The sequence below is a fragment of the Heterodontus francisci genome, chromosome 10, assembly GCF_036365525.1.
Source record: "Heterodontus francisci isolate sHetFra1 chromosome 10, sHetFra1.hap1, whole genome shotgun sequence".
In the NCBI taxonomy this organism is placed as follows: domain Eukaryota; kingdom Metazoa; phylum Chordata; class Chondrichthyes; order Heterodontiformes; family Heterodontidae; genus Heterodontus; species Heterodontus francisci.
Window position 1 is genome coordinate 75,395,891 of NC_090380.1, and position 26,529 is coordinate 75,422,419.

Below are 26,529 nucleotides of genomic sequence, written 5' to 3' on the forward strand. Positions count from 1 at the left end.
GCACCTATCTATTGTAATCCCATTTTCCAGCACTTGGCCCATAGCCTTGTATGCTATGGCATTTCAAGTGCTCATCTAAATACTTCTTAAATGTTGTGAGGTTTCCTGCCTCTACCATCCCTTCAGGCAGTGTGTTCCATATTCCAACCACCCTCTGGGTGAAAATATTTTTCCTCAAATCCCCTCTAAACCTCCTGCCCCTTACCTTAAATCTATGCCCCCTGGTTATTGACACCTCCGCTAAGGGAAAAAGTTTCTTCTTATCTACCCTAGCTGTGCCCCTCATAATTTTGTATACCTCAATTAAGTCTCCCCTCAGCCTTCTCTGCTCTAAAGAAAACAATCCTAACCTACCCAGTCTCTCTTCATAGCTGAAATGCTCCAGCCCAGGCAACATCCTGGTGAATCTCCTCTGCACCCTCTCCAGTGCAATCACATCCTTCCTGTAGTGTGGTGACCAGAACTGTACATAATACTCCAGCTGTAGACTAACTAGCGTTTTATACAGCTCCATCATAACCTCACTGTTCTTATATTCTATGCCTTGGCTAATAAAGGCAAGTATCCCATGTGCCTTCCTAACCACCTTATCTACCTGTGCTGCTGCCTTCAGTAAGCTATGGACAAGTACACCAAGGTCCCTCTGACCTCCTGTACCTCCTAGTGTCCTACCATCCATTGTATATTCCCTTGCCTTGTTAGTCCTCCCAAAATACATCACCTCACACTTCTCAGGATTAAATTCCATTTGCCACTGCTCTGCCCATCTTACCAGCCCATCTATAACATCCTGTATTCTAAGGCTTTCTTCCTCACTATTTACGACACCATCAATTTTCATGTCATCTGCGAACTTACTGATCATACCTCCTATATTCACGTCTAAATCATTAATGTACACTACAAACAGCAGGGATCCCAGCACCTATCCCTGCGGTACACCACTGGTCACAGGCTTCCAATTGCAAAAACAACGCTCGACCATCACCCTCTGCCTCCTGCCAATTTTGGATCCAGTTTGCCAAATTGCCCTGGATCCCATGGGCTCTTACCTTCTTAACTAATCTCCCATGTGGGACCTTATCAAAAGCCTTACTGAAGTCCATGTAGACTATATCAACTGCTTTACCCTCATCTACACATCTAGTCACCTCCTCGAAAAATTCAATCAAGTTTGTTAAACATAATCTCCCGCTGACAAAGCCATGCTAACTATCCTTGATTAATGCCTGCCTCTCCAGGTAGAGATCAATCCTGTCCCTCAGAATTTATTCCAATAGTTTCCCTACCACTGATGTTAGACTCACCGGCCTGTAATTACCTGGTTTATCCCTGCTACCCTTCTTGAATAATGGTACCACATTCGCTGTCCTCCAATCCTCTGGTATCTCTCCTGTGGCCAGAGAGGATCTGAAAATTTGTGTCAGAGCCCTGCTATCTCCTCCCTTGCCTCACATAACAGCCTGGGATACAACTCATCTGGGCCTGGGGTTTATCCACTTTTAAGCCCGCTAAAACCATTAATACCTCCTCCCTTTCAATACTAATTTGTTCAAGTATATCACAATCCCCCTCCTTGATCTCTACACCGACATCATCCTTCTCCATAGTGAACACAGATGAAAAGTAATCATTTAAAACCTCACCTATGTCCTCCGGCTCCACATACAGATTGCCACATTGGTCCCTAATGGGCCCTACTCTTTCCCTGGTTATCCTCTTGCCCTTAATATACTTATAAAATGCCTTGGGATTTTCCTTTATCTTGCCTGTCAGTGTTTTTTCATGTCCCCTCTTCGCTCTCCTAATTTTTTTAAGTACCCCCCTACACTTTCTACACTTTCTTTCAGAAATGGGAATATTGCCTGTGCATAAACCCTGATATGCTAGAATCTAATTTTTTTAACAAATACCAAAAATAATTTCCTTTGATCATTTAACAAATATATATGAGCTTTTAATTTTCCCATTTTAAAAGTCTACTTCCAGTTCTTCAGGGTTAACTAAGCTATTAGTAACTGAAATCTACATTAAAGTGATAGTCCAAGATAAAACTTACAAAAACGTCAAAAATAGTCAGGCATTTATAATTATTGTTTTAACACTAATTTAAAAATTAAGTAACAACATTCAATTCTACCATGTGATGGTTAACCTTTTGATCAGGTGTGCAAGCTTTGTGTCATTTCCAAGTTGGTATATGGTGCCTGATGTTATAGTGCTTATTCTTTTCTGCCCAAGATTCCCCAATTCCTCCCATCTCTCACTGAATTTGTTCACTGTCTTTTAATCATAAAAGACACAAGGAAATGCAAAATTTACATCTGATTTAAAAATACTGCTGTATGTGGGCTTTCGGATTCTAAAATCCCTGAAATTTGTATCCCTACAGTCCATAATCCAGGAGTTTTAAAAAGTGTACTCCATTTATATTCAATGTTGGTATACCCTTTTCTTTAAATAACGTGGAAATGATGGATTAAGAAGTCAGCCGTACCAACACAAAATATTCACTTTTTTTTGAAAAAGAAAACTTCAAAATAGCTTTCAAAAATTTTACTCGTTGCAGCTATTGAAGTAGAGAAAAAGCAAAAGGAGGAAGCCAACAAGAGCCTGGAGAATTTTTGGAAGTACCTTGACCCTGTTCTGAGTAGTGGAAAACCTGGATCCAAACTATTTGATATAGCAAGACTCCAGTATACAGTGAAGGAAGCCATCTTACCACAAGATTGGAACAATGATGAGATGAAGGTCAGTACCAACCCAAAATGTCAGGCTTAACTTTATTCTTAGCTTGTGTAGATTTATAAGAGGATGTCTTCAACAAACTAAAACAGTAAGAAAAGGCAAAGTAATGTGGATACTGAAAGTCCAAAATATAAACAGATAACGCTCAAAATACTTAACAGGTCAGGTAGCATCGTGGAGAGAGAAACAGAATTAACTTTTCAGATCTTTCATCAGAACTGGAAAATGTTACAGATGTTAGGCAAGCACAAAGGCAGGGAAAGTGGGGAGGGGAGGAAGGAACAAAAGGGTAGCTCTATGAAAGGGTGGAAGGGAGGAGTGATTAAATGAAATAAAGTATGATGATGCAAGGCAAAAGGGGGTGGTAATCCAACGAATGAGATCAAAGCTCTGCAATCCTGCCACAGGAATGTTGTAGGCAATTAAACAACGAACGAGGGGAGGAGGCTCTATGAACATCTCCATGCTAATTGATGGCAGAGCCCACCACATAAGTGCAAAAGACAATGCTGAAGCATTTGCATTTGCCTTCAGTCAGAAGTGCTAAATGGATCTCGGCCTGCTCCTGTCTTCAATCAATTCGATTCACTACATGTGATTCAAGAAGCATCTGAGCGCACTGGATACAGAAAAAGCTGTGGGCCCTGACAACATACCAGCTGCAGTGCTGAAAATGTGTGCTGCAGAACCATCCACGCTTCTAGTCAAGCTATTCCAGTACAGCTGTGACACTAGCATCTGCCCAACAAAATGGAAAATTGCCCAGCTATGTCCTGTCCACAAAAAGCAGAACACATTCAATTCGACCAAATACTGCCCTATCAGCCCACTCTCTGTCATCAGCACAGTGATGGAAGAAGTCAATGACCATGCTATTAGGCGGTACTTACTCAGCCATAACTTGCTCACCAATGCTCATTTGGGTTCTGCCAAGACCACTTGGCTCCAGACATTATTACAGATTTGGTCCAAACACAGGAGAAAGAGCTGAATGCCAGAGGTGAGGTGAGAGTAACTGCCCTTGACATCAGGGCAGAATTTGACACAGTGTGGCATCAAGGAGCCCTAGTAAATTTGAAGTTAGTGGGAATCGAGGAAAACGCTCAACTGGTTGTAATCATCCCTGGCACAAAGGAAGATGGCTGTAGTTGTTGGAGGCCAGTTTTCTCAGCTCAGTACATTGCTGCAGGAGTTCCTCAGTGCAGTGTCTTACACCCAATCATCTTCAGCTGCTTCATCTATGGCTGTCCATCATAAGGTCAGAAGTGGGGACACTCGCTGATGATTACACAGCATTCAGTTCCATTCACAACTCCTCAGATAATGAAACAGTCTGTGCCCACATGCAGCAAGACCTGGACAACATTCGGGCTTGGGTTGATAAGTTGTAGTAATGTTCAGCCACACAAATGCCAGGCAATGGCCCTCTCGAATAGGAGAGTCTGACCACCTCCCCTTGATATTCAATTACATTACCATCGTCAAATCCCCCACCGTCAACATCCTGGGGCCACCATTGACCAGACATTTAACAGGACCAGCCGCATAAATACTGTCATTATAAGAGCTGGTAAGAGGCTTATTATTCTAAGGTGAGTGACCCACCTCCTGACTCCCCAAAGCCTTTCGTTCCGTGAATGAATTTATAAAAAGGGACAAGTAAAGAAACAAAAGATGTGTGTTAGAGGATCTGTTAATGGCAACAATAGAATCATTACCATTACATGCTATCCAACAAAATGGGAATACTGGTTATGATCAAGATTGTTGAACTAGATGTTGAGTCTGGAAGGTTGTGAAGTGCCTAATCGAAAGATGAGGTGCTGTTCCTCAAGCTTCATTGGAACAGTGTAGGAGACCAAGCACAGAGGTCAAAATAGGAGTGCGACGGAGAATCAAAATGGCAAGCAACTGGAACTGTAGGGTCGCAGACTGAATGGAGTGTTCAAAACGATCACGCAATCGGAGTTTGGTCTCCCCAGTATAAAGGAGACTGCATCGCAAGCAAAGTTCATCAGAACACCTAGCCTATCCTGCCTCTCTATTTGCTCAAAATCCTTTTTAATATATATAGAGTCATTGTTATACAGCACAGAAACAGGCCCATCGTGTCCATGCCGGTCATCAAGCACCTATCTATTCTAATCCCATTTTCCAGCACTTGGCCCATAGCCTTGTATGCTATGGCATTTCAAGTGATTATCTAAATACTTCTTAAATGTTGTGAGGGTTCCTGCCTCTACCACCCTTTCAGGTAGTGTGTTCCAGATTCCAACCACCCTCAGGGTGAAAACATTTTTCCTCAAATCCCCTCTAAACCTCCTGCCCCTTACCTTAAATCTATGTCCCCTGGTTATTGAGGTTTCCGCTAAGGGAAAAAAGTGTCTTCCTATCTACCCGATCTGTGCCCTTCATAATTTTGAATACCTCAATCAGGTCCCCCCTCAGTCTTCTCTGCTCTAAGGAAAACAACCCTAGCCTATCCAAAATAAAAACAAGAAATGCTTGAAATACTCAGCAGGTCTGGCAGCATCTGTGGAGAGAGAAGCAGAATTAACGTTTCTGGTCAGTGACCCTTCATCAGAACACCTAGCCTATCCAATCTCTCTTCATAGCTGAAATGCTCCAGCCCAGGCAACATCCTGGTGAATCTCCTCTGCACCCTCTCCAGTGCAATCACATCCTTCCTATAGTGTGGCGACCAGAACTGTACACAGTACTCCAGCTGTGGACGAACTAGCATTTTATACAGCTCCATCATAACCTCCCTGCTCTTACATTCTATGCCTCGGCTAATAAAGGCAAGTATCCCATATGCCTTCCTAACCCCCTTATCTACTTGTGCTGCTGCCTATATATAAAGTATTTATAACATTTTCCAATTCTGAAAAAAGGTTATCGACTTAAAATGTTAACTCTGTTCCTCTCTCCACAGATGCTGCGTGACTTGCTGAGTGTTTCCAACATTTTCTGTTTATAAAACAGTCAGCAGGTCATTAAGCATTTTATTCATTCAGAGAAACCTGCCAGTTACAGTTCAATCTGTGTTTTTATTATGACAATCTGACAGCTTTATGGTCACTTTTACTGATACTAGCATTTTATTTCCAGATTTTTAAAAATTGAATTCAAATTCTCAAACTGTCATGCTGGGACGTGAACATAATTCTCTGAATTATTAGTGCAGTCCTCTGGATTACTAGTCCAATAATATAACCACTATATTACCATATCTTATGGAGCAAAATCTTCTGATTTATAGATTTGTGTTACAAACTGAGCCAAGTGACTTTAGAGGCATGTACATAGTTATTATGGAGTGTTTTGTGTGTATTCTATTAAATGTTGTATTTTGCTCAATGCATTTGTTTGTTTTGTTGGGAAGTACACTATTTTTACTGCTTTTTTCCTGTCAGTTTTATTCATAATTTTTGATGCTGCTGCCATTTAAATAATTTCATTCGTAGGTTTTAAGAATTAGAAATTCTTTGGAATTTTGATAGTACTGTGATTCTGGTCAGGAAGACAAGCCAACAAGTAGTAGCAACAACAATACCTGAGGCATTTTGTCTACATCTATCACTAACCTAGGATCCATGATTATGGGACCAGCTTTAGCAACCTGAATGTTTCCAATAGCATCTGTATTTGCTGCCTCTGATCACAAGAGTGGCTAATGCAAGGTTGTACCAATTTCTGCAGGTTTTAAACAGAATGGTTCTTGCTATAGAAAGAAAGGTTATCTTGTATAAAGGTTTCAAGCCACCACAGGGGACATCTACCACATTAACCAGCTGCAGTGCACAATTGTATCAAATAATCGACAGTGTTTGCTTCACTCTTGCCTTCACTCTTTCCTTCTAGAAAGAAGGCACCCAGTGAACAGGATGCAGAGCTTAAAGGGATGGCAAGTTTTACTGGAGTGCAGGGTATATTGTAGATGGTACTCTTATGCAGCATTGTGGCTGTACATTTCAATCTCATGGTCTGCATAAACAGGATGAATTATACTCAATTAAAACTTAGCTGGTTTCTGACTAGAAATATGATTATGCACGAGTGGCCATTATCCAGAGAGCAGACATGATGCCTTCATTGTGCTGCAGATCATAGTGTCTGCACTTTTTGAAGATCAAACACTGGAATAATGGGTAATAAAAGCAAAAAATGCTGGAAATATTCTACAGGTCTGGCAGCACCTGTGGAGAGAGAAGCAGAGTTAACATTTCAGGTCAGTGACCTTTCATCATCTGCAGTATTTTGCTTTTATTATACTGGAATAATGGGTATTGGTTAGCAGGCTAAGCCCTGCAGCCATGTCTGCTGATACCATTGATGACGAAAGAGCGCCTTGGCCCAAGCATCTCAGCATCTTTTTACTTTTCTTCAGCAGTCACCTCCACCTTCAAGAAAAATGTACTGTGCAGCTTTGGCACAATATACTTAAAGTTGAAAAGTCAGCAGGACCAGATGGGATGCATCTGAGGATGCTAAGGGAAGTAAGGATGGAAATTGCGGTGGTGCTGGCCATAATCTTCCAATCCTCCTCAGATGTGGGGGTTGTGCCAGAGGACTAGAGAATTGCAGGTGTTACATCTTTGTTCAGAAAAGGGTGCGAGGATAAACCCAGCAACTACAGGCCAGTGAGTTTAACCTGGGTGATGGGAAAGTTTTTAGAAATAGTAATCCAAGACAAAATTATCTGTCACTTGGATTAATTGAGGAAAGCCAGCAAGGATTTGTTAAAGGCAAATCGTGTTTCACAAGCTTGATTGAGTTTTTTGATGAGGGTAATGCGGTTGATGCGGTGCACAAGGACTTCCATAAGGCATTTGATAAATGCCACCGAACAGACTTGCCAGTAAAGTTGAAGCACGTGGGATAAAAGGGACAGTGGCATCATCAATATGAAGTTGGCTGAGCGATAGGAAACGGAGAGTAATGGTGAACAGTTTTTCAGACTGGAGGAAGGTATATAGTGGGGTCCCCAGGGGTTGGTACTAATACCACTGCTTTACTTAGTATATATTAATGAGCTAGACTTGGGTGTACAGGGCACAATTTCTAACTATGTAAATGACACAATACTTATAATTATTGTGAACTCTGAGGAGGATGGTGATAAACTTCAAGAGGACATAGACAGGCTGGTGGAATGGGCGGGCGCATATGTGGCGGATGAAATTGAACAGAATTGAGAAGTGATACATTTGGAATGAAGAATGAGGAATTAGAATTAGAATTAGAACATTACAGCGCAGTACAGGCCCTTCGGCCCTCGATGTTGCGCCGACCTGTGAAACCATCTGACCTACACGATTCCATTTTCATCCATATGTCTATCCAATGACCACTTAAATGCCCTTAAAGTTGGCGAGTCTACTACTGTTGCAGGCAGGGCGTTCCACGCCCCTACTACTCTCTGCGTAAAGAAACTACCTCTGACATCTGTCCTATATCTTTCACCCCTCAACTTAAAGCTATGTCCCCTCGTGTTTGCCATCATCATCCAAGAAAAAAGACTCTCACTATCCACCCTATCTAACCCTCTGATTATCTTGTATGTCTCTATTAAGTCACCTCTCCTCCTCCTCTCTAACGAAAACAACCCCAAGTCCCTCAGTCTTTCCTCTTAAGACCTTCCCTCCATACCAGGCAACATCCTAGTAAATCTCCTCTGCACCCTTTCCAAAGCTTCCACATCCTTCCTATAATGCGGTGACCAGAACTGCACGCAATACTCAAGGTGCGGCCTCACCAGAGTTTTGTACAGCTGCATCATGACCTCGTGGCTCCGAAACTCGATCCCCCTACTAATAAAAGCTAACACACCATATGCCTTCTTAACAGCCCTATTAACCTGGGTAGCAACTTTCAGGGATTTATGTACCTGGACACCAAGATCTCTCTGCTCATCTACACTACCAAGAATCTTCCCATTAGCCTAGTACTCTGCATTGCTGTTACTCCTTCCAAAGTGAATCACCTCACACTTCTCCGCATTAAACTCCATTTGTCATCTCTCAGCCCAGCTCTGCAGCCTATCTATGTCCCTCTGTACCCTACAACACCCTTCGACACTATCCACAACTCCACCGACCTTCATGTCATCCGCAAATTTACTAACCCACCCTTCTACACCCTCATCCAGGTCATTTATAAAAATGACAAACAGCAGTGGCCCCAAAACAGAACCTTGCGGTACACCACTAGTAACTAAACTCCAAGATGAACATTTGCCATCAACCACCACCCTCTGTCTTCTTTCAGCTAGCCAATTTCTGATCCAAAGCTCTAAATCACCTTCAACCCCATACTTCCGTATTTTCTGCAATAGCCTACCGTGGGGAACCTTATCAAACGCCTTACTGAAATCCATATACACCACATCCACGGCTTTACCCTCATCCACTTGTTTGGTCACCTTCTCGAAAAACTCAATAAGGTTTGTGAGGCACGAGCTACCTTTCACAAAACCGTGCTGACTATCGCAAATGAACTTATTCTTTTCAAGATGATTATAAATCCTATCTCTTATAACCTTTTCCAACATTTTACCCACAACCGAAGTAAGGCTCACAGGTCTATAATTACCAGGGCTGTCTCTACTCCCCTTCTTGAACAAGGGGACAACATTTGCTATCCTCCAGTCTTCCGGCACTACTCCTGTCGACAATGACGACATAAAGATCAACAACAACGGCTCTGCAATCTCCTCCCTGGCTTCCCAGCGAATCCTAGGATAAATCCCATCTGGCCCAGGGGACTTATCTATTTTCACACTTTCCAAAATTGCTAACACCTCCTCCTTGTGAATCTCAATCCCATCTAGCCTAGTAGGCTGTATCTCAGTAATCTCCTCGACAACATTTTCTTTCTCTACTGTAAATACTGACGAAAAATATTCATTTAACGCTTCCCCTATCTCCACTGATTCCACACTCAACTTCCCACTACTATCCTTGATTGGCCCTGTTCTAACTCTAGTCATTCTTTTATTCCTGATATACCTATAGAAAGCCTTAGGGTTTTCCTGATCCTATCCGCCAATGATTTCTCGTGTCCTCTCCTTGCTCTTCTTAGCCCTCCCTTTAGATCCTTCCTGGCTGCTTGTAACTCTCAAGCGCCCTAACTGAGCCTTCACGTCTCATCCTAACAGAAGCCGCCTTCTTCCTCTTGACAAGCGCTTCAACTTCTTTAGTAAACCACGGCTCCCTCGCTCGACAACTTCCTCCCTGCCTGACAGGTACATACTTATCAAGGACACGCATTAGCTGCTCCTTGAATAAGCTCCACATTTCGTTTGTGCCCATCCCCTGCAGTTTCCTTCCCCATCCTACACATCCTAAATCTTGCCTAATCGCGTCATAATTTCCTTTCCCCCAGCTATAATTCTTGCCCTGCGGTATATACCTGTCCCTGCCCATCGCTAAGGTAAACCTAACCGAATTGTGATCACTATCGCCAAAGTGCTCACCTATATCTAAATCGAACACCTGGCCGGGTTCATTACCAAGTACCAAATCCAATGTAGCATCGCCCCTGGTTGGCCTGTCCACTACTGTGTCAGAAAACCCTCCTGCACACACTGAACAAAAACAGACCCATCTAAAGTACTCGAACTGTAGTATTTCCAGTCAATATTTGGAAAGTTAAAGTCCCCCATAACCACTACCCTGTTACTCTCGCTCCTGTCGAGAATCATCTTCGCTATCCTTTCCTCTACATCTCTGGAACTATTCGGAGGTCTATAGAAAACTCCCAACAGGGTGACCTCTCCTCTCCTGTTTCTAACCTCGGCCCATACTACCTCAGTAGACGAGTCCTCAAACGTCCTTTCTGCCGCTGTAATGCTTTCCTTGATTAACAATGCCACACCCCCCCCTCTTTTACCCTCTTCTCTGTTCTTACTGAAACATCTAAATCCCGGAACCTGCAACATCCATTCCTGCCCCTGCTCTACCCATGTCTCTGAAATGGCCACAACATCAGGATCCCAGGTACCAACCCATGCTGCAAGCTCACCCACCTTATTCCGGATGCTCCTGGCGTTGAAGTAGACACACTTTAAACCAAGTTCTTGCTTGCCAGTGCCCTCTTGCGTCCCTGTAACCTTATCCCCTACCTCACTACTCTCAACAGCCTGTACACTGGAACTACAATTTAGGTTCCCATTCCCCTGCTGATTTAGTTTAAACCCCCCCGAAGAGCACTAACAAATCTCCCCCCCAGGATATTGGTATCCCTCTGGTTCAGGTGAAGACCATCCTGTTTGTAGAGGTCCCACCTACCCCAGAAAGAGCCCCAATTATCCAGGAAACCAAAACCCTCCCTCCTACACCATCCCTGCAGCCACGTGTTCAACTCCTCTCTCTCCCTATTCCTCTCTTCGCTGGGAGAGACAACATAATCTGAAGGATACAATTCTAAGGAGGGTGCAGGAACAGAGAGACCTATTAAACATGCACAAATTGTTGAAAATGGCAGGGCAGGTTGAGATGCCCTCTTTGTAAAAGCTGGGCAGTACATGCAATTCCTGACAGATGGTCCCTTGCAGACACAAAGAGCAGTGGGTTTTGCTTCCATCGCTGGATTCCCCCAGATGCAGGGCATCATCGAATGTACCCATGTGGCCATCAAGGCACCAACTGACTGCCCAGCGAGATTCATCAACAGGAAGGACCTCAACAAGAGCTTCTTGAATGTGTACGCTCACTTTCCTGGCAGCTGCCATGACTCCTTCAAGCTCCAGCAGTCCAGGGTGCTGCAGCTCTTCATTCCACATGCTTGCCAGTGCCCTCTTCATTCCAAACAACATGTTAGGATTCTAGGGGACAAGGGGTATCCCTGGAAGAGATGGCTACTCCCCCTCTTTACGTGACCCTGAGACAGAGGCACACAGGTGCTACAACTGCAGCCATCTGCTCACTGGGATAACCATCGAGCAGGCTTCTAAAGATGCAGTTCCATTGCCTGGACCAGTCAGGTGATGCCCTGCCGTACACTCCTGGAAGGGCCTCGCACATGGTGGTCGGCTGAACTCTCCATGACATGGTCCTTCAGAGAGGTGTGCACCTTGAAGAGGGTGAAGCGCTAAATGGACACAGCTCATCGGAGGAAGAGGAGGAGTAGGACGTGGAGGAGGAGGAAGATGTTGAACGCAGCAGTGCCCCAGCTACACAGGGAGGGGAGCAACATGGGGCTCGAGGATCTCGTCAGGATGCCAGTAATGCCAAGGATCATTTGATTCAGGTTTGTTACAGCTGAGCCCTTCTGATCCAGGGGAATGTATTGCTCCTCTTCTGACCTCAGAGGAGGTGGAGGCTGCCTGCTCACTTGGCTTGCAGCTGAGATGCACGTGATAGTCGTCCTTATCATGGAGGTGCCAGTGCCGCACTTCCAGAGGCAGGGGCAGATCCATCACGTGGCCCTGCTGCACAGATGGTCCCTCAGAGTGGCCGATAAGGCTGCTGATGATGGCAGCCCATGAGGGGTGGCACCCTCATCCTCTATGACTGCTTCAGCCCTTGGCTGGCGCTCTGAATGACTGGAGGAGACCACTGGCTGGGCACAACTGGCATCCCCACTAGACATCCCTGCGCCAGCAGTACTACTGACTGGTGTAGGCTACATAGTGTGGCATGCATCATGTGAACATCAATGCACAGTTTCTGCATGCACTGCTACATATGGCTCTCCATGAGGTTGGCCAATCCCACAGTGGAGAGGCTCTTGTGCTCAAAGCCCTGAGTCCACGAGCTGGACTCCTCTATTCTCAGCCCATGGCCCTGCACTGCCTCAGGGAACTCCAACATGTGTTAGCACGTCTGTTGCTGCTGGTCTACGTAGAGCCTCCTTTCCTGTGATTTCTGAAGCTCTGCATCTCTGCCCAGCTGAGCAGGGCTGTGGCTATCCTCTATCCTCCAAGGGAGACTGCCCACAGCTGCCTTTGCCTCTGGCACCTCCTCCTGCACACTTGTGACGTGCTCATCATGCAGTGCCACCCTATCTAATCATGCGCAAGGGCCCAGCTAAGTATCTGCGCTGGTCAAGGGTGCACTTGTAACCTATGGCATTGATTGGTCAGAGCCCTGCTTCGGCTGCATTTGGCCCAGTAATGGTGAAGGATTCAGTCTTATTGCCTTGACATCTGCACCTGTGGGAGACACAAGAAGAGATCATGAGAACTGGCCTTGGTGAGCAGAAGCCTCTGCATGTGCTGAGGCCTCCCAATGTAGCAAACGTGCCGGTTTCTCCTGCGAGAACGAAAGAGAGAGAGAGAATAAGGCACTGCTGGCCTCTATGGCCAATGCCAACTGCTCATATTGAGTAGAAGCTGTAGAAGGGTCGAGAACCAGAAGATACTGATTTAAGGTGATTGGCAAAAGAAGCAACGTGACATGGGAAAAAAATATTTTCACATAGCGAGTGGTTAGGATCTGAAATGCCTGAGTTTGTGGTGGAGGCAGATTAAACTGTGGCTTTCAGAAAGGAATTGGATAAGCATATGAAGAGAAAAAAATTGATGAGCTACCGGGAAAGGGCAGGGAATGGGACTGGCAGAATTGCTCTTGTGGACAATCGGCACACATACAACAGGCTGAATGGTCTTGTTCTGTTCTATAACCTTTCTATGATTCTATATAAGTGTCTAAAAAGACAATGGTTGTGTAGAATGCTTGAAATGTTACCTCAGAGGATGCAGCAATCTTCATCTTAGGTCTGTACTATGGTGATGGACCCTAGGAAATGTGAACAAAATTGAAGAATATCTTCCTCTTGATAACCAGCAAATTTCCTAATTTGGAGCCAGGTACAAGCTACTGGAGTGATTACATTGACTCCATAGTTGATCTATTATGGTAGACATTTTTGCATATTTTGGCTGGTCATTGATGATATTTAAGGCTCTGTGGGGCAGCCTATTTCAGGAATTTGCTTCAATGTGGCATGGCCAGTGATACTAGCTAAAGATTTACATTTTTTTTGGGTTCCCTGTTTCTCTTCCCCTCACTCCTAATATCCCCTCCTTACCTTCTCCCTCAAGTGCAAAGTACTGTGGATGCTGGAAATCTGTAATGAAAACAGAAAATGTTGGAAACACTCAGCAGGTCTAGCAGCATCTATGGAGAAAGAAACAGAGTTAAGGCTTCATGTCAATGAACTGATGTTCTGCTGAAGGGTCGTCATCCTGAAACATTGCGCTGGATTTTCATTATGGAAGCAGGAGCAGGGTCTGGTTTTGGATTAGAAACCTGCCTCCTGTGGAAAACTGATTCAGATTGCAATTTTCAAATGGATAAGACTTTAATTGATATGGAGACAGGTTTCCTGCCCTCTTAGAGCCAGTGGGATTGAAAATGGCAGTGGGTCAGATCAAGTGTGGGGCTCATGTAGACTTTCACAGTAGCCATCACTAAGGTTGCTGGTTGTACTGAGGGAGAGATCTGCTTTCCACAGCACCAGAGAGAAGTGAGATATCACAGGGGAGCTGCAGGCTTGGCACTAGGGGCAGGGCAGACCCTCGCTTCATTGATGCCCACCTGGATCTAATCCTGGAGGCCGTGAGGGAGAGGAGGGAGGTTCTCTTCCCAGAGGGTGGCAGGAGGAGGCTACCTCGCCATGCAGCAGGGGCACCTCTCTGTTCACTGTAATCCCCCTCTTCCTCTTCCTTTCTTACCTCCTGCTGCTCCCCTGATGAGCTGTCTGCTTCCAGAGCCTCCCTGTCCTCAAGGTTCACACCTCTCTGGAGGGCCATGTTATGGAGAGTGCAGCAGACCACCACAGTGACCGAGGCCCTTGCAGGAGGGTAGTGGAAGGTGCGACCTGACCGATCCAGGCACTTGAATTCCATCTTCAGAAAGCCGATGGCCTGCTCAATGGTTGGCCTGCTGAGCAGGTGGCATTGGTTGTTTCACCTCTGTCTGGGGCACCCATAGAGGGCTCAGTAGCCATCTCCTCAAGGGATTTTCCTTGTCCCCTTGGATCCATACATTTTGGGGGATGGAGTGAAGTACCAAGGCAGCCTGGACTGGCAGAGGATGAATGAGTCATGGCAGCTGCCAGGAAAACGAGTGCACACATAGAGGAAGCTCTTGTTGTGGTTGCAAACCAATTGGAGGTTGAGGGAATGGAAGCCCTTCCTCTCACTGGCTGGTTGCTGGGTGCCCTGATGGCCACATGGGTGCAAGAGATGATGCCCTGCACCAGGGGGAATCTAGTGATGGAGGCTGAACCCAATGCCCCCTTTCCCTGTGCAGGCCCATCTATGTCAATGTAGGTGTAGTCCCTGCCCTCCTGAAAATGGCATCCGTGACCACTCAATGAGCTGCCGACTGCAAGATGCCACCTAGGTCCACAGCTGATCCCTGGAATAACCCAGTTGCATAGAAATTTAGGGTGACAGAGACCTTGATGGCTGCAGGCATGGGACTGCCGTGGGGGCCCTGAGGCCTCAGGTCGTTGTGAATCAGAGTGCACAGGGCGAAGATCATCTGCCTGGATAGGCACAGCCTCCTGCGGCACTGGTGCTCTATCATTTGCAGGTAACTGACTCTTGGACTGTGTCCCAGTGTCTTGCGTAGTGCCTTCCTCCCCTTACACCCCCCTGCTGTGCTCCTCCGGCCTCCTGCTGTCCAGCCGCAGCTCATCCTGGCTGCTCTGTCCAGTGTCAAAGCTCAGCTGGGCTTTGTACATTCATCATGCTTCCCTGCCTACTCCAAGTGCCCAAGTGATGCCCGTCGCCTCACGTCCCTCTCCGGTTTCCTGCCACTCACCACTGAGAAAAGCAAATCTTACAGCTGCAGAAATGGCCACCTTGTGGCACTTTTGAAGCAGTTAACCTTTTTTTGGGGGGCCCTGCAGTCTTTTAATCAGCCCTTCCCATAGCCTTGTGGTCCCCCACAGTGTTCACATCTTAAACACCCTGTTGTGCCCCCCATAGCATTCTCCACATTCTCAGCCTTTAAAAATTTTAAAACTGCTGCTGACAAGCCTGTTAATGAGCTCAACGGGCAATTAATTGGAGGCATGCATCCGATCTGTTTCCTCGCTGCCGACGTCCCTTTAAAAATGGGGTTGTGTTCCGGAGGCAGCGGGTCCCAGTGCCGACCTCCATGAACGCGATCTTCAAATCAAGTTTGCCTCCGTACCTACACTCAGTGGACTTTAAAAATCCGGCCCATTAACTGTTTCTCTCTCCATAGATGCTGCCAGACCTGCTGAACATTTCCAGCATTTTCTGTTTTATTATCTTCTCTCTCTGCTTTCAAAAATACACCAACACCTATTTGACTGCTTTTTTTCAACTTACCACTTAACTCAATCCAACCTATTCTTTTCTCCTGTTCAGTGTTTATTTCATTCTCTGATCTGTAAAGCACAATGGGGAATTTTCGCAATGGGAGGGCAGCAGGGTTTTAGGTGAGCTTAAGTTTATGAAGGGTGGAAGATAGGAGGCTGATCAGGAAAGCTTTGGAATAATCAGACAGAAATATTGTCTGTGACAGTGTTAGATTTCATTTCCTACAACCATTAAATCGTGACATGACATTTCATAATCATGTCCTACTGTATTTTCCTGGACGTGTTTCTGAGCACTCTGTTATTTCTTTCTTATCAGCTGGAGTTTGGTGCGACAATATTTGAAGATATAGCCAGCATGATTTACGATTGTGAAGACTGGAAACGACAGTATCAGAACTACCTGCGCAATATTAAACTGATTACAGTGCCAAAAGCTTCAAAAGATGAAGAGGTAAAGCAATAGATTCTATATTATTGTTCCAGGATAGTGATAATTCATTTGATTATATGATGTAAGCTTTAAGTATGGTCTATTTTTCAATGTAATAAATTATTATTGAAGAATATATCATTTGTGCTCTATAGAAAATTACCACTGTGATCCTAAAACAATTTATAATTTAGTTATGCATAGTGTACAGAAGAAATATTTTTTATATATTGCAATAAAATAAAATATAAGGCCATTCTATTTTTTTTATGTCGTTCTTCAGAATTTTGTATCCACCTTGCTACATTTCCCTGGATCCCATGGGCTTTTAATTTTTAACCAGTCTGCCATGTGGGACATTGTCAAAAAGCCTTGCTAAAATCCATGTAGACCACATCAACTGCAGTGCCCTCATCAATGCTCCTTGTTACTACTTCAAAAAATCCGATCAAGTTAGTCAAACAAGATCTTCCCTTAACAAATCCATGCTGACTATCCTTGATTAATCCATGCTCTTCTAAGTGACAGTTTATCTTGTCTCTCAGAATTGTCCCTCACTCCCTTTTTAAACAAAGGTACAACATTAGCAGTCCTCCAATCCTCCAGCACCACACCTGTATCCAGTAAATGATGGACATACCCTCCGCTATTTCCTCCCTGGCTTCTTTTAACAGCCTGAGGTACATTTCATCTGGCCCTAGTGATTTATCCACTTTCAAGAATGCTAATCCCATTAATACTTCCTTTCTCCCTATGTTTATCATAACCAATACTTCACATTCCTCTTCCTTGACTACAATATCTACACCGTCCTCCGCTTTTGTGAAGACAGATGCAAAGTATTCATTAAAATCTACACCAACAACTTCCGCCCCTATACATGGGTTACCTTTTTGGTATTTTATGGGCTTTACTCTTTCCTTAGTTATCCTCTTACTCTTAATGTATTGATAAGACATCTTTGGGTTCACCTTGATTTTGCTTGCTAATATTCTGTCATGCCCTCTCTTTGCTTTCCTGATTTTCTTTTTGATTTCACCCCTCCACTTTCTGTGCTCCTCTCCACTTTCTGTAGTCTTGAGCTCTCGGTGTCAGACATAAGCTTTCCTTTTATCTTACCCTGTAAGCTTCTTGACATCCATGGGGCTCCAGCTTTGGCCATCACACCCTTTTCCTATGTGGGAACCTGTTTACTCTGAACCCCTTGAATCTCACCTTTGAATGCCTCCCACTGCTGTGACACTGATTTACCTTCAAGTAGCTGTTTCCAGTCCACTTTCGCTAAATCACTCCTCAGCTTAGTAAAATAGGCCTTGCCCCAATTGAGAACTCTAACTCTTGTTGTATCCTGTCCTTTTCCATAATTATGTTAAAACTGAATGAATTATGATCACTACCACCAAAATGCTCGCCCACTGCCACCCCTTCTACCTGCCCAGCTTCATTTCCTAAAACTAGGCCCAAAACTGCATCCTGTCTTATTGGACTTGCTAAATACTGGCCAAAAGGTTCTCCTGAATGCACCTCAAGAATTCTGCTCCCTCACTTCCTTTCACACTAAAACTATCCCAGTTCATTTTGGGGTAGTTAAAATCCCTACTATTACTGCCCTATTGTTTTTGCACTTCTCAGAGATTTGCCTACATATCTGCTCTTCTATCTCCCTCTGACTGTCTGGGAGCCTATAGTACACTCGCAGCTGTATGATTGCCCCTTTTTTGTTCCTGAGCTCAATCCATCTGGCCTCATTTGATGAACCTTTTAACACATCATCCCTCTTCACAGCTGTAATTGTTTCTTTGACCAAAATTGCCACTCTCCCTCCTTTCTGATCCCCTTCCCTATTGCGTCTGAAAACCCTGTAACCAGGAATGTTGAGCTGCCATTCCTGTCCCTCCTTAAGCCATGTTTCTGTAATAGCTATGATATCATACTGCCGCCTGTCTATCTGTGCCCTCAGCTCATCTGCTTTATTTGCTATACTTCTTGCCTTGAAGTAGATACCCTTGATCACTGCCAAACTCTTTTTATTTTTTAACCTTTGTTTCCTCTGCCTTCCATCCATCCACTAATTTTCTGCCTTCCATTTTCATTTCTGATTTTGTCTCAATTGAGTCTACCCTCAAGTCCCCATCCCCCTGTCAAACTAGTTTAAACCCTTCCCAACAGCACTAGCAAAAAGTCCCACAAGGAGCTCAGTCCCGGCTCTGTTCAGGTGCAACCTGTCCAGCCTGTACAGTACCCATCTCCTCCAGAACCAGTCCCAATGTCCCAAGAATCTAAAGCCCTCCCTCCTGCACCAACTTCCCAGCCATGCTTTGTTTCCTGTACTCACTTGCATGTGGCACTGGGACTAATCCGGAAATTACTACTTTTGAGGTCTTACTTGCTTACCTAGCTCAGTAAACTCTTTCTGCAGGATCACATCCCTCTTTTTACCTATGTCGGTGGGAGTATATAGTCTCCTCTTTCCAATGTAGTGGTGCAAATGGATGCAGCAGAGAAAAAGACACCTAACTTTGTCAGAAAACCTTTGATCTCTGTTGGTCTATGAAAGTGATTTTTTTTTTCAAGCAGATTGAGAGGATTTTAAGAACTGAACACAGTCACCAAGGAAGTAGTGAGGCTATTGGCAATAGGGCATTACACTGACGTCAGGCAGCAAAAGGGACTGCAGGGGACAGTATTTCTGCTTTGGACTGCTGGACAGGAAACAGAGACATTATTCTACATATATTGAGATGACCCACTGAAGTCAGAATAGCATTGCAATTGTTTTTATATTGTTATAAATTATATGAATTGTGCCAATTGAACTAGTGGAATAAAGCAAGGTTTCACCTTGCTGTGGAATAAAGCAGCTTGTGAGTCAAACCAAACTTTAGTATGTCTGTTCAGAGATATTGAAACATGTGCAAAATACAGTGATATCTGATCCAAATTGCAAAAAGGTGCTATTATAAAAGTAAATATAGGGCAATGTAAGTCAACAGCCATAAAAGAAAGATGCTTAGACTGATTACAGGTTAACCATCACCACTAAACCCTCAAAGGCATCTATTGCAGACCTGAATTCGTAACAGTGACATTTAGAAGAATTTATCTATATCTTATTAAAAAATCCTTTTCTCCCTTCACTTTTTGTCTGAAAAATTTGATTTCCTGTTGTCCCTTTTTTGTCACACGTTTTATGTCAATTTTTCCACACTATAATGAGTTTTGCCAATGTAAGCCTGATTCCCTCTAGTTGGGCAATCTGGAGATCCAAATATTGCTGAAAGCAGTTTCTGAAAATGTTTTCATCTACCATTTTTTATTCTCAGCATTTTATGTTCAAAATAAGGATTTAAGCAAGCCAAAACAAATTAAAAGTAGTACATATTTCACAGTAATAATTAAATTTATCCATTGAATCATTTGAGGTAAGTGCAGTGTAGTTAATTTCCTAAGTTGTGCCAGAAAAAGGGGCACTGAGAGCATAATTTTCAAGAGAGGCTTTAATGTGAGTACCATGAAATGCATGTTTTCTGCATGCAGGTTTACCAGCATCAGTTACAATAATAAAAATGGGTTGGATCTATGATTGGAACATTGACAGCTTCTGATTGAAAACTTCATTGATAAACTCAGGACCCAGACTGTCCAGGAGACTACTTGACAGTTACATCCTTTGATTTAAAAACAGAAATGTTGGAAATACTCAGCAGGGCTGCCAACATGCCGTAATAGGAGTAGTCAATCACCTCCTTAAGCCTGTTCTGCCATTCTATTAAACTATGGCTGTTGAAACCTTTAGCTAAGTAAAATTTATCAATCTTAATCTTGAAAATTGACTCAATAGCCACAGCCTTTTGGCTTAGAGAGTTCCATATTTCCATTACCCTTTCTGTGAAAATACTTCTAGGTTTCACTCCTAGATGGCTTAGCTCTAATTTGAAGATTATTCTCTCATGTTTTGAATTTCTGCACCAGAGGAAATAGTTTCTCTAAATCTACCCTATCAAGTCCCTTTATCATTTTCAGCACTATGATTAGATCTCCCCTCAAACTTCTAAACTCAAGGGAATACAAATCAAGTTTATGCAGTCTATCCTTATAATTTAACCCGTTAAGCCCCGTGATCATTCTGCTGAATGTGCTGTATCCCCAAAAAAGTAAATGTAATTTTTAAGGGGTTGTGGTTCTCAAAACTGAACACAGTGCTCCAGATGAGGTCTAACCAAGGCTCTATACAATTGAATGCTTGGCGACCGTGAGCAAGTGAGATCTGATGTTGTGACGTATTAAAGTGTCACTATTGAGCAAATAAAGGTAATCCTGCCACTTTATAAATCAGTGGTGCGACTGCAGTTAAAATACTGTATACAGTTCTAGTTGCTGCAACACAAAAATAATATTGCAGCTATTGAAAGAATACAAAGTGGAAACTCAGAGTGATTGAGGGATGGAGGGATTGGATTTAGAAGCGATTACATTATTTGGCTATGATCTCACTGGAAAAGAGAAGGTTCAGAAGTGGGTTGGTCTTTTTAGGATTAGGAACCAGATAATGTCAATCATGATGAGCTGTTTAACTTAGTCCAGAGCGGTAGAATCAGAGGTCTCAGCCTGTGCATAAATAAGAGTAAATTCAAAACTAATTTGTAGAAATATTACTTTACTAAGTGAGTAATAAAGCTATGGAACATGATCCCTATGGAAACAGTGGAAGCAGATAGTATTGATTCATTAAAATGCAAATTAAATCAATTTCTTTCAGAAAATTATATTTTGAAATACAATATATGAGTAACTTGAAGCATAGCATGTAGAAAGTGCAGTATGTATCAGAGCAACAGGTGAATTTGGACCTATAGTGCTATAAGAATGTACGGACCCTTAAACCTTAAATCTTGTGGATATTAAAAATAAAGCTGCTCCATGGACTCGATGGGCCAAATGGCCTCCTTCTATGCCATAAATCACTCTATGGCTCTATGAATCTAACAAGCTGTCTTTCACTATGCTCTGAGAAGCATTAAGCAGTGCTGATGGGTAAATTTCTTTTGGAAAACTTGCTGTATTGCTAAGCTATGATACATTCACCTTGCTTTCTATATGGCAGATAAAGCCAGGTAATGCAGTCAGTTCAGACAATGCAGGCTGTTCGGATGGCTAATCAAGCCAGGGAATGCAATCATTTCAGATGGCGCCACGTGGTTATGAAATGAGACATCTGCCACTTAGAGGAGGTCCGCAAGACAGGACATGATAATGAGTTTTGCGCAACATGTATTGTGACTGAGCAACTCAGTGCTTGATAAGGCAAACTAGCAAATAACAACAGCCAGTAGGCCCAGAATGTGTATGTTTCAAGGATTGACAGCTCAGACAACTCACGCCAAACCTTGGGGGAACGCCCCTCACAGCTTTTGCATGATGGGAATTTACTGATCAGAACAAGAACTGTAGAAAAGATAGTGACAAGAGGATATCAGCGCTGCAGCCAGAAAAGGGGTCTTGGCCAGTCATCTGAGGAGTGGTTGTGTGTATAAATCTCTTGGAACAATATTGGTGTGCTGCTTGAATTCGTAGCAGTAGTGATAGGGATTTTGAATCTGTCTTAGGGATAATAAAATCTTAAAGATGGAACTCGGTGTCTTGTGTAATTTCTTATAAAACTCGAGTACAAATCAGTAGCCTGTAGGTCTCAGGAGTGATTACAGTTCCCAAAGCTTTCCACTACTGGGTGTTTTCCTTGTTTCATGTCTGGGTCTGTCATCAAGATAAAGATTGATTGCCATGATTAGTCAGCATCTTCATTATTGTTGTATCGTGTGACTATCATGATGGTAAAAGGTGAACTAGATGGATCTTGGTCTCTTTTACTCTAGCAATGCTTATGTTCCTAAGTAGAAGGAAACAACACATGCAAAAACATACAGAAAAGTGGAAGTAGAGCAGTGTGTGCGCAGAACTGGGTGTATCTGCTAAATGGACTGGCTTGCTAAACAGAGTAGCAGTGGGAATTTGGTGGGAGTGAGAATTCACTGGTAAGTAGTGGGTAAATAGTATAGTTAGTGTGTTATTATCAATCTGAAATTTAACATTGTCTTACTTTAAAACATAACTGCCACTGATTTGCAGTTTTAAAGTAAACAGTCAATCAGCTGTAAGTTGGTATCTGACTAGGTGTTAATTGTTGTGGCTGGCTACATTAATTGTAGCGACTACATTTCTGAAAGGTATATTATTGAGGGATATTTGCTAATCACAAAGAGCTGTGTCTACACAAAGCTGGGAGTATCTGTTAAATGGAATGGCTGATATAGGGGCAATAACTGAGACCTGGCTCAAGGAAAAGGATGATTTCAAACTTAATATTCCTGGCTACAAGGTATTCAGGAATGATACGGAAGGAATCAAAGGTGGCAGTATTGATCACATAAACTATTACAGTACTGGAGACAGATGGTATCGTTGAGGGGTCAAAGACAGGGTCAATTTGGTTAGAATTAAGCAACAATAGAGAGCTATAATGCTGCTGGGCCACCAAATGGTGGTAAGGAGAAAGAGGAGTAAATTTGCAGGCAAATTACAGAAGGATGCATAAACTAGAGAGTACTGATAACAGGGGACTTCAATTATCCTAATATAGATTGGGGTAGTAACATTTAAAGGGCAAAGTAGGGGAGGAATTCCTGAAGTGTCTTTAAGAGATGAGTGTGTTTCCAGCCCAATTAGAAAGGAAGCAGTGCTGAATCTATTTCTGGGAACATAAAAGGGCAAATGGAGCTTGTTTCAGTGGGTGAGTATTTGGAGAACAGTGATCATAATATCATCAGGTTCAGGATGATTATGGAAAAGGGCAAGGAAGTGTAAAAATACTTACCTGGAGGAGGGTGAACTTTAATGAGTTGAAAAGGGACCTGGCTGAGGTAGATTGGAATCAAAAATTGGTAGTCAAAACAGTAATTAAACAGTGGGAGGCCTTCAAAGAGGAGATAGTTCGAGGACAGAGTAGACACATTCCTATGAGGGGGAAAGGAAGGGCATCCAAAGCGAGAGCTTGCTGGATGATTAAAGATATAGAGAGTAAAATGAGACAGAAAAGGGAGACTGGCAAATGTAAGGTTCATAATACAGTAGAGCACAAAGCTGAATATTGAAAGTGCAGAGGAGATCTAAAAAAAGGCATAAGAGGGAAAAATAGAGAGAATGAGAATAGATTAGCCGGTAACATAAAAGAGAACCCAAAAATCTTTTATAAACAAATGAATAGTAAAAGAGTCGTCAAAGGAAGGGTGGTACCAATTAACACCAAAAGGGAGGCAGAAGGCATGACTGAGGTACCAAATGAGTAACTTGCATCTGTCTTCGCAAGAGAAGAGGGTGCTGCCAATGTAGCAGTAAAGAAGTAGCAATATTGGATAGGGTAAAAATAGGCAAAGAGAAGGTACTTAAAAGGATGGCAGTCCTCAAAGTAGAAAAGTCACCCCTGTTGAATGGGGTGCATCCTAGATCATAAACCTAAAACGCTGAAGAAAGACGAAGCTTTGAAAGAATATCAGGATTGTAGGCGCAATCTGAAACGAGGAATTAAGAGGGCTAAAAGGGGTCATGAAATATCTTTAGCAAACAGGGTTAAGGAAAATCCCAAAGCCTTTTATTCATATATAAGGAGCAAGAGGGTAACTAGAGAAAGGATTGGCCCACTCAAGGACAAAGGAGGAAAGTTATGCGTGGAGTCAGAGAAAATGGGTGAGATTCTAAATGAGTACTTTGCATCGGTATTCACCGAGGAGAGAGACATGACGGATGTTGAGGTTAGGGACAGATGTTTGATTACTCTAGGTCAAGTCGGCATAAGGAGGGAGGAAGTGTTGGGTATTCTAAAAGGCATTAAGGTGGACAAGTCCCCAGGTCCGGATGGGATCTATCCCAGGTTACTGTGGGAAGCGAGAGAGGAAATAGATGGGGCCTTAACAGATATCTTTGCAACATCCTTAAACACGGGTGAGGACCCGGAGGACTGGAGAATTGCTAATGTTGTCCCCTTGTTTAAGAAGGGTAGCAGGGATAATCCAGGTAATTATAGACCGGTGAGCCTGACGTCAGCGGTAGGGAAGCTGCTGTAGAAGATACTGAGGGATAGGATCTATTCCCATCTGGAAGAAAATGGGCTTATCAGTGATAGGCAACATGGTTTTGTGCAGGGAAGGTCATGTCTTACCAACTTAATAGAATTCTTTGAGGAAGTGACAAAGTTGATTGATGAGGGAAGGGCTGTAGATGTCGTATACATGGACTTCAGTAAGGCGTTTGATAAGGTTCCCCATGGTAGGCTGATGGAGAAAGTGAAGGCGCATGGGGTCCAAGGTGTTCTAGCTAGATGGATAAAGAAGTGGCTGGGCAACAGGAGACAGAGAGTAGCAGTGGAAGGGAGTTTCTCAAAATGGAGACGTGTGACCAGTGGTGTTCCACAGGGATCCGTGCTGGGACCACTGTTGTTTGTGATATACATAAATGATTTGGAGGAAAGTATAGGTGGTCTGATTAGCAAGTTTGCAGACGACACTAAGATTGGTGGAGTAGCAGATAGTGAAGGGGACTGTCAGAGAATACAGCAGAATATAGATAGACTGGAGAGTTGGGCAGAGAAATGGCAGATGGAGTTCAATCAGGGCAAATGCGAGGTGATGTATTTTGGAAGATCCAATTCAAGAGTGAACTATACAGTAAATGGAAAAGTCCTGGGGAAGATTGATGTACAGAGAGATTTGGGTGTTCAGGTCCATTGTTCCCTGAAGGTGGCAACGCAGGTCAATAGAGTGGTCAAAAAGGCATACGGCATGCTTTCCTTCATCGGACGGGGTATTGAGTACAAGAGTTGGCAGGTCATGTTACAGTTGTATAGGACTTTGGTTCGGCCACATTTGGAATACTGCGTGCAGTTCTGGTCGCCACATTACCAAAAGGATGTGGATGCTTTGGAGAGGGTGCAGAGGAGGTTCACCAGGATGTTGCCTGGTATGGAGGGCGCTAGCTATGAAGAGAGGTTGAGTAGATTAGGATTATTTTCATTAGAAAGACGGAGGTTGAGGGGGGACCTGATTGAGGTGTACAAAATCATGAGAGGTATAGACAGGGTGGATAGCAAGAAGCTTTTTCCCAGAGTGGGGGATTCAATTACAAGGGGACACGAGTTCAAAGTGAAAGGGGAAAAGTTTAGGGGGGATATGCGTGGAAAGTTCTTTACGCAGAGGGTGGTGGGTGCATGGAACGCATTGACAGCGGAGGTGGTAGAAGCGGGCACGATAGCATCTTTTAAGATGTATCTAGACAGATACATGAATGGGCAGGAAGTAAAGAGATACAGACCCTTAGAAAATAGGCGACAGGTTTAGATAGAGGATTTGGATCGGCGTAGGCTTGGAGGGCCGAAGGGCCTGTTCCTGTGCTGTAATTTTCTTTGTTCTTTGTTAACTCTGTTGCTCTCTCCACAGATGTTGCCTGACCTGCTGAGTATTTCCAGCATTTTCTGTTTTTATTCCAGATTTCCAGCATCCACAGTATTTTTCTTTTGTAGTAGTGGTGAATGTTTGTTTTGCAGACTGGAGGAAGGTATACAGTATGTTCCCCAGGGGGTGGTATTAAGACCACTGCTTATTTTGATACAGATTAATCACCTGGACTTGAGTATAATTGCACAGGGCATAATTTCAAAGTTTGCAAATGGTACGAAATTCAGAATGTTGACAATGAGGAGGACAATAACCGACTTCAGGAGGATATACACAGACCAATGAAAGGGGCAGACAAATGGCAGATGAAGTGTGAAGTGATACATTTTGGCAGGAAGAATGAGGAGAGGCAATGTGAAGCGAATGTATGACTTTAAAGGGTTGCAGGAACGGACAGACCTGGGGTGTATGTACACAAATCTTTGAAGGTGGCAGGAGAAGTTGAGAAGGCTGTTTAAGAAAATGTGGGATCTTTGGCTTTATTAATAGAGGAACAGAATACAAAAGCAAGAAAGTTATCCTAAACCTTTATAAAACACTGGT

The 26,529-nt window shown here is 43.5% G+C and overlaps 1 protein-coding gene across 14 annotated transcripts in view; it reads left to right on the forward strand.

Moving 5' to 3' along the window:
* spag17 (sperm associated antigen 17) overlaps positions 1-26,529 on the forward strand; it is a 428,416-nt gene that overhangs the window by 103,033 nt on the left and 298,854 nt on the right. For all 14 annotated transcript variants that reach the window (XM_068040791.1, XM_068040788.1, XM_068040787.1 and 11 more), the window contains 2 exons: positions 2,570-2,751; positions 16,370-16,504. In XM_068040791.1, the coding sequence (XP_067896892.1) occupies positions 2,570-2,751; positions 16,370-16,504 (317 nt within the window). The remainder of the gene's footprint in view (positions 1-2,569; positions 2,752-16,369; positions 16,505-26,529) is intronic.